Source organism: Solea senegalensis, linkage group LG1, assembly GCF_019176455.1.
Source record: "Solea senegalensis isolate Sse05_10M linkage group LG1, IFAPA_SoseM_1, whole genome shotgun sequence".
Classification (NCBI taxonomy): Eukaryota; Metazoa; Chordata; class Actinopteri; order Pleuronectiformes; family Soleidae; genus Solea; species Solea senegalensis.
The window spans coordinates 23,578,238-23,586,716 of NC_058021.1; the positions used below are offsets into that span (position 1 = coordinate 23,578,238).

An 8,479-nucleotide genomic window follows, 5' to 3' on the forward strand; every position below is an offset into this window, starting at 1 on the left:
CATCTTGGTTAAAAGATTAAAGGGACATATTTTATGATCATGTGTTTTGGGTGATCTTGCAAGTACGTTTTTCTGAATAAAGAGCACTAACATTTACATTAAACTTATTTTAATGAATCGTTTTTATATTCACATTGATGAACATATATACACACATACATCTCTACACAGGGGGCATTAATAAACATACATATCTATACAGCTATACAATTGCAGTCTGTCTGTGTGTGAGTAATTGTTTTTATATTCACATTGATGAACATATATACATATATATATATATATATATATATATATATGTTATAAACGATTTATCAAATAATTACCCGCTGCTCACATACTTGAGACTTAGAACAGAACTTGGACTGAGGCTGATGACGTACGGATGAACCTTGTGGTGCAATCTTTATTAGTTTATGTGAGATTTTCAAAAGGTTAGACTCATAATGTTTGGTTCAACGTTAGAACAGTTTCATCTTTATAATATATTTAAAGTATAAAACATTAATCACTTATCTGGGTTGTCATATGAAGGGCTGTTGTCTAAATTGTGCACATTTATCATCATGTTTTCCACATGCTGTACACATGTAATGCAACAAACACATGTTTTATTATTTATTTACATTTCATCATGTTTTGTGATTTGTGTAAAGAACAAATATGTGGTTCATTCCAAAATAATGATCTATGGTTTTATTCCACCTTTAAATGAAGAAAAGTCATCAAAATGTAATCAAATGTAATGAGTTCTATTACTTTGAGAAAGTCATTCAATTAGTTACACTACTATTACATTTTGTAATTATAACCAACTACATTTCCAAAGTAATCTTCCCAACACTGACTGTGCGGATGTGCTGATTTCCAGACTTTGTTTTTGGTAATATGCCGACACAGTCAACAATAACCTGTTCAAAAGGTTCTTTGACAACAAGTATGGGCTTTAATGGAGCGACAGGAAGAACCTGATTTGGTTTGCCAGTAACGTGGCATGTGTGGCATGAACGGCAACATTTTGTCACATCTGATTTCAGACCAGGCCAGAAAAAGATTTATGTTTTCTGAATACCTAAATGACCGGACATGCTATGATCATGAGCTCGTAACGGCTGGGGCACCACGACCTGTGTTACAGACTCAGATGAAGAACCAGAGTTTAAGAATTAATTAAGTTTTTTTATTAATCCCCTTATAAAATATAGGATTTGTGATAAAGAAACATTTCAGCAAGTGCAGAAATATGAACATGTTCTACTTTAGCATGGTCAATACCACTATTCACCACAAGAGGTCTCTCTACACCACATGAAGAGGTTTAATGTGCGGTCGTGTTCATAAACATAAATAAGACACAGTGAAAATGTTTTATACACAAACTCTGTAACAAACAAAAAACTGAAAATATACACCAACTATAACTGTAATAATAATAATGACAGGAAACAATGACACAAACACTTTTTTTCTGAAACTTTGTTACATTTATTTGTTTGTTTTTTTTTGTCTTTTGATGTGAAATTACACAGATGGAACTAAAATGAGTTTGTTGATTTAAAGTTGGTTCTGATGCCAGTAAATAAAACATGTGAGTTAGAACAGAACCATGAGTCCAAATGTCCTCTAGGGGTCAGTGTATGTGGACGTCTGTAAACTCACTCACTCTCCCACACCAAAGTCCACAGAGAAAATCAGTGATTTTAACATCACAGCACACAGGAGTTGTTGATCCACTGCTGCATCCATCACTAAGTTCAAATGTCTTATTTTGTCACTTCAGTGTTTGAAATATTTCATTTAGACTTAATTCAGTGACACAAAGTGACCACATGAGGCAGCAGAGGACCAGCAGCTCCTGTGTCCCCACCAGCTAAAATCACTGATTTTCTCTATGGGGTTTGGTGCAGGGAGAGTGAGTGTGTGTTTGTGTGCGTGTGTGTGTGTGTGTGTGTGTGACGTCATGATGGTGAGAAGAGAAGAAGATCAGTCAGCCATGTTTGGACCTTCTCTGGTTTGTGAGGACTGTGATCACAAAGAGTCCAGAGCTGAAAACCAGACTCTTCAGGATGAGCAGTGAGTAGAACAGAACCAGCAACCGGACCTGGAACTGAGATGGTGGAGGAGAAGATGGTGGAGGAGAAGACGGTGGAGGAGAAGACGGTGGAGGAGAAGACGGTGGAGGAGAAGACGGTGGAGGAAGAGCAGAAACTTCTGTAAAGATTCAAACAGACTTGGTGTCAGAGTCTTTGTCTACGTTCACGCTCTACGTTTGTTTTCAGGACGTTTTTATACTTTTTACACTTTTTACAGGAGAGTTTTAGAAATTTCAACTTTTGACTTTATTTTATCACCATTTTTAACTTAAAGTTTACATTTTAAATTGAAATGTTAAATGTCTGATTTTATTTTGTTAAAACAAACTTTACGTACATGTTAAAGTGCTACATACAGTATATGTATAAGATAAATCAAATCATTTTATTACCTTGTTCTACCTGAGCTTCCACTGTTCCTCCCTCGTGTCTGACGTAGCAGCGATATTTATACGCATACAGAGCGTCATGACGGACCAGCCTGATGGTGGCGACGCGTCCCGACTCTCTGAGCTGCAGTTGCTCTCCCTCGTCAGCAGGGGGCAGCTCCTCCTGACGACCGCCCTCCTTCCTCTGTCTCTTCCAGAAGAACTGGACCGGAGGAGGAGACATGGCCGAGGCCACGCACAGCAGGGAGCTCCGCCCCTCCAGGGAGCTCCGCCCCTCCAGGGACACTGCTGGGTACACGGTCAACACTGGCGCCACCACCGGGTCATCTGAAGCAGTAAAAACATATGAAACATAAATGATATGTATAATATTATAATGTATTATATTTGTCATCTACTGTATGAACAAATACAACATATGTACGAATAAAACGCCGCTTTTTCGTCCGTAGTGTAACGTCTGTATTGACTACAAGATACAGTCGCCGCTGTTTGTTCGATATAAAGAAAGACACAAAACACCACAACAATCAGGAAGTGACAGAGAAACTACTGTCACATCACCAGACCCGCACGCTACATCTCACCCAGAGAGGAGGCGTCAGAAGCGGTGTGAAAGGAAGCAGAAGCGAGGCAAGCGAGGAGGCATCCAAGCTAGGCTGGCAGCTAGCCCACACTGACCAGCGATACCATCCCTCATTACAGCAAATATACGCTCAGTGGACAATAAAATGGATCACATACAGCTTCTGAGATGTGTGCAGTGTGATGTGAGAGTCTGTTGTGTTTTCATTTTCACAGAGACATGACTACATGACAACATCCCGGACTCCACTATCCAGCTGGCACGGCTAACATGCTACCACACGGAATCTTTGGGGAAGGAGGAAATACACGAGGTGGGGGTGTGTGTGTTTACATCAGCAACGCTTGGTGCCGAAATGTTGTTATGTACAAACACTGTTCTCCGCTGGAGGAGTTTATGATTATTAAGTGCCGGCCTTTCTATCTGCCGAGGGAGTTCGCACAGTTCTGATAGTTGCTGTTTACATCCCTCCCACCGCTAACAACAGTGATAGGAACAAACAGCACATACAGACGGATTCCTTGTCACCGCTGGGGACTTTAATCATGCGGATCTTAAGGTTGTGTTACCAAAACTGCACCAACATGTTGATTTTCCAACAAGAGGAAACAACACATTAGACCTCGTTTATGCAAGGGAGCATACAAGGCCTCCCTCCTCCCTCACCTGGGTCTCTCTGAACACATCACCATTATGCTAACACCTGCATACAGACCCAGAGTGAGGGCCATCAGACCGACAACAAAGGATGTACGTGTGTGGCCAGAGGAGGCCTCCTATGCTCTGAAGGACTGTTTTGACACCACTGATTTGGATATTTTCAAGCAAGCAGCAACTCAAAACAATTGGACAGACATACAGGAATACACTGAGACTGTCACAGCATACATCACAAAATGCACAGATGATGTTACGCACAGCAAAACTATCACCATTCGTCCCAACCAGGAACCATGGCTGACTGGAGAGGTTTGTGGGCTCCTTGGGGCTCGAGATGCAGCCTTTAGGGTCGGTGACACCGCAGGCCTAGCAACAGCACGAGCCAACCTGTCTCGTGGTATCAGGGAAGCAAAGGAACAATACAGCAAAAGAAATATCTGGTCACTTCAGCAACACCAGAGACACACAGAATCTCTGGTGGGTATTCAAACAGTTACTACAAACCCCCTCCCCGGACTTGTGCTAACAATACCTTGCTGCTTAACAACTTAAATTTCACTTTAGCCTCTTTGACACGCAAAACTGCATGCCAGCACAGAAGACCACCCCTCCCCCGGGCGAACAGGCTGTGTGTCTGACCACAGCCAGCGTGCAGAGGTCCCTCTCCAGGATCGACACACGCAAGGCAGCTGGATCAGACAACATATCTGGTCGTGTTTTAAAGGACTGTGCTGAGGAGCTCAAGGATGTCCTGACAGACATCTTCAACATCTCCCTGAGCCATTCCGTCACAATAATACCGATCCCTAAGAAGCTCCTACCATCCAGCCACAATGACAACAGCCCACTGCTCTTCACACTGCTGATCCGTGACTATGTGCCAACTTACAGCCCAATCACATCAGCAATAGAAAATGTCATCACTAGCTGTGTCACTGTGGGGCACAGAGGCTGCACTGCCTCATGCCGGAAGGCTCTGCAGGGCATAGTGAAAACAGCCAGGAGGATCATCGGTGCCTCTCTGCCCTCCCTCATCTTCAACACTCGCCTCACCCGTAGAGCCATCAGCATTGTGGGTGAAACCACTGACCCCTCACACCCACACCTCAGCCTCATGCCTTCAGGGAGAAGGTACCGGAGCCTCCAGGTACGCTCCACAAGACTGACCAACAGCTTCATCCATCAGGCTGTCAGGATGCTTAACTCCATACACTACCTCCCTTTGCACTCTGTGTTTCAGATATCTGCTGCTACCATTACATATCCTGTTGCTGATTTTTGCACTGCTGTCTGTTGTCCCCTAAATGTTTAGGTCTTACCACCTAGTTTTATTTTTAAATTATTCTTTTTAAAAAAAAAAAAATTATTGTCTTATTTTAAACTTGTGCCGACGAGAGATGATCAGCAGTATTTCGATTTTTCTGTGTGTCCTGTACATAGGAAAAATAAAAGTCTTTGAATCTTGAACATATAATTGACATATGTGACAATATCAGTGTCATAAATGTCATAAATGACATTTACATACATGTACTGTGCTGTACGTCGTCTTCTATGTTATCATCAGATCAAAGTTCATGAGATCATATTCTTTCATTTAAGACAATTCAAATACAAATCTGATCATATTTAAAATAACTTTATTTTAAAGTCAATCATTTACATAGTGATGAAAATAGTATAATATCAGAAAATATAAGAATGAACAGGAGTGACTGCTACAATTATTATCATTTGTATTCTTTATATTTTTCATGTATTTTGGTTTGAAAAGAGTGAAAAATAAATAATAATATTTTAACCTCAACAAAAACAAACCTCCTGTTTTATCAGATTTTCTTTCATTTTACGACCAAACGTCGTTATTTTACTGTCATTAAACTGAATAATTACTCTTTAAAAATATTGAATTCTATTTGTAGGATTTTTTGTGAGTAAATTTCACAGAAATTGCTTCATAATAAAAAACTGTCTGTAAATGAAAAAGTTACCAAAACATTAACCATGATTTATTTTGTTACATAGCAAATGAATTATTTTGTATTTCGGTGTTAAATATACAATGTGTATAATCTCATGATTCATTTATTTACACTTTAAGTTTAAATAAATTCTACACTTTAACAAACATAATAAATATTTATGGAGAACAGAAACAATCAAAATACAAACATATTTGAATATATATTATTATACTATCAATATATGAGTTATATAAACATTTATCATTGTTAATTTATGTCACAGAGAAATCAACACTATTATATTAATCACATTTCTATGTTACACAGTTTTAAGTCAATAATATAATATTTATAATCAGATTCACTGTTGATTCAAACAATGTATCATGATGCAGGTTATACTTTTATATTTGTCTTATTATTATTATTATTATTTAACATGATTTGTATAATAACTGTGTCATAATGTGTTCAAATGAACATATGAATGTAAAACGTTTACATGAATACACTCATAAAATATAATAAGTGAGAATCAGAGAGAATCTAAACTTTGTTCTTGACGACAAATGAACTTAAAAACAATATTAATCTTGTAGAGATTTGTAGGGAAATATGAAATATAAACTTTATAGTTTATAGATAATTCTGTATTTATCTGTGTGGAATTATGAGGATCAACATTTAAACCTTTAACTACAGAAAACAGACGTATGTTATTATTAATAAGATTAATATGGTCCATTATGATCATACAAATTAAAAGTAATCATTTTTTAAATATTATTAGTTTTTGTACAAAATCTTGTAAAAATGTTTACAGTTAAATCCAGACAGTTGACAGAAGAACAAATTCATTTATTTTAGTTTTTATTTATTTATTCCACTTTTCAGTTTCAACAGAATTTCTTATTATTTTATCGACTGTCATGTTTTAGATCGTACTTTCTGAATCCATTTTATTCATTTGTATTTTCTTTGTTATTATTAATGTCTTTATTTCTCATTTATTGTTGTATTTTGATCGTTTGTGAGTTTTTTTTCAGTCGATTACTGAGATCTACCATCGCGTTTCCTCACGTCCTTAATTTGTCTTTTCAGTTTTTTTCTGCGACGTTTGAATTTCATGATTTATTTCTATGTTTATGTTTTAGATGCGTGTGTTAGCGTCACTGCTGCAGCGTTTAAATGTTTAAATGTCTAAACTTTGATAAGAGCGAGGCGGTCGTTATCGGCCGAAACTTAACATGCACTCATGTTTCCAAACATGTTTAATATAAATAAGAAGCATCAAATAAAACACCTCCATCTGCTTCACTTTCATGTTGTTTCTGTCTGTGCTTCGTTCACAGTGTTTGACTTTGTTTCTTTGTGACCAAATCATAAAAATACCACCACTAAAAACACTTAACAATAAGGGAAAATTAACTTACATTACTTAATGCTTTTATAAGCATTTACTAACAGTCGTTCATGTTTAACGTAACATTTTTAATGTAAATGAGGTGATTCAAGGGTCTATAAAGCTACGGATAATGTCAGTAATAACAGTTAATTAAAGCTTTAAGTAACAATTAATATTCATGTTTTCATAGGAAATTAAAAGTGACTTCTTACCTGTTACATAAAGTTTAGTTCCAGAGCCAAAGATCATGAACCACAGTGAAACACAGTGGAACAAAAACCTGAGTGTTTTCACACGTTCATCTTCTTCACAAACAAACGTTGATGAAACAACATGATGGAGGGGAACCATGTGACCTGGACTTCCTGTCACATGACACGTGATCTTCAGCTGGTTTTTGTTCAGGCAGCAGGAAACTTTTCTCACTGTGGGAATCATAATCATAATAACAGGAGCAGTAATATGAGGCTGAGTGAGAGGATTGAACTTTGTTTATCTTCAGTTCACAGATCTTCTTGTTGTTGTTCATCGCAGCTGTGAAGTCTTTAATCTGAGGATGATTGTAACCAGAATCAATGGCACCATTGTCTGTATCAATATCCAGAATCACTCTGAAAGTTTCTGTCTCTTTCTTCTGGTACCAGAAGACATACTCGCTACTACACAGGTGAATTTGTCCACAGCTGAAAGAAGCAGTATCACCAACTCTCCTGGTCAAAGAAAGCTGCTCCTGGATCAGCTCTGCTGCCATGGCAACCAGCGCTGCAGACACACAGACAGATGGACAGAAGGTCAGTGAGGTGATGCTGGTCAGAGGTCGAGATCATTGGCCTCTGATTGGCTGGAGACACTCACCTGAACACAGATAGCACAGAGCAGCAGCTCGGAGCAGAACCATCTTCTTCTTCTTCTTCTTCTGCGTCTTCTTCTGCTTGTTCTTCTGCTTCTGCTTCTTCTGCTTCTTCTAATTCTTCTTCTTCTTCTTCTTCACAAAGACACGGTGTCAAATCTCCCATCAGCCCCTGCAGCTGCTGATCAGGCGTCTCCACTGAAGCTGCTGTGGTTTTTCCACCGAGTGAGAGACAAAAAAAAAGAGGTTTCATGTGAGAAGAATTCACTTGAGTGTGAAACTGTGTTTAAAGTCGACGATGAAGACGAAGAATTATGTTTCTGTCTCCTTAAAGGGACAGTTCAGCTTTAACAAAAGTGAAGAAAATCTACGTCAGTTTAAGTTTCTACGATCTCTACGTCACATGATCACGTCTTTGTCTCACTGTGAGATAAACTGAAGTTCACTCACTCTCCTTCAAATTCAAATGTCTTCTTTTATAAATTCGGCTTTTAAAATCCTTTGTTCAGATTGACCTCAGTGACACAAAGTG

At 38.2% G+C, this 8,479-nt stretch overlaps 1 protein-coding gene across 1 annotated transcript; it reads right to left on the bottom strand.

The window, feature by feature from the left end:
- Window positions 1-1,930: 1,930 nt before the first annotated feature.
- Window positions 1,931-7,995, bottom strand: LOC122765164 (immunoglobulin kappa light chain-like). The gene is made up of 5 exons (XM_044019292.1): window positions 7,953-7,995; window positions 7,539-7,859; window positions 7,310-7,354; window positions 2,486-2,809; window positions 1,931-2,211 (listed from the first exon to the last, which is right to left on the bottom strand). Exons 1-5 carry the CDS (start codon window positions 7,993-7,995, stop codon window positions 1,988-1,990), a joined length of 957 nt encoding a protein of 318 aa, XP_043875227.1. The 3' UTR covers window positions 1,931-1,987.
- Window positions 7,996-8,479: the final 484 nt, after the last annotated feature.

Bases quoted from the DNA above. Each gene is read 5' to 3' on its own strand.
- LOC122765164 (XM_044019292.1), bottom strand. From the start codon at position 7,995: ATGGTTCTGCTCCGAGCTGCTGCTCTGTGCTATCTGTGTTCAG. The intron at 7,860-7,952 runs GTGAGTGTCTCC...GTGTGTCTGCAG, and splicing joins TCTGTGCTATCTGTGTTCAG to CGCTGGTTGCCATGGCAGCA. The intron at 2,212-2,485 runs GTAATAAAATGA...GAATCTTTACAG, and splicing joins GGAAGCTCAGGTAGAACAAG to AAGTTTCTGCTCTTCCTCCA.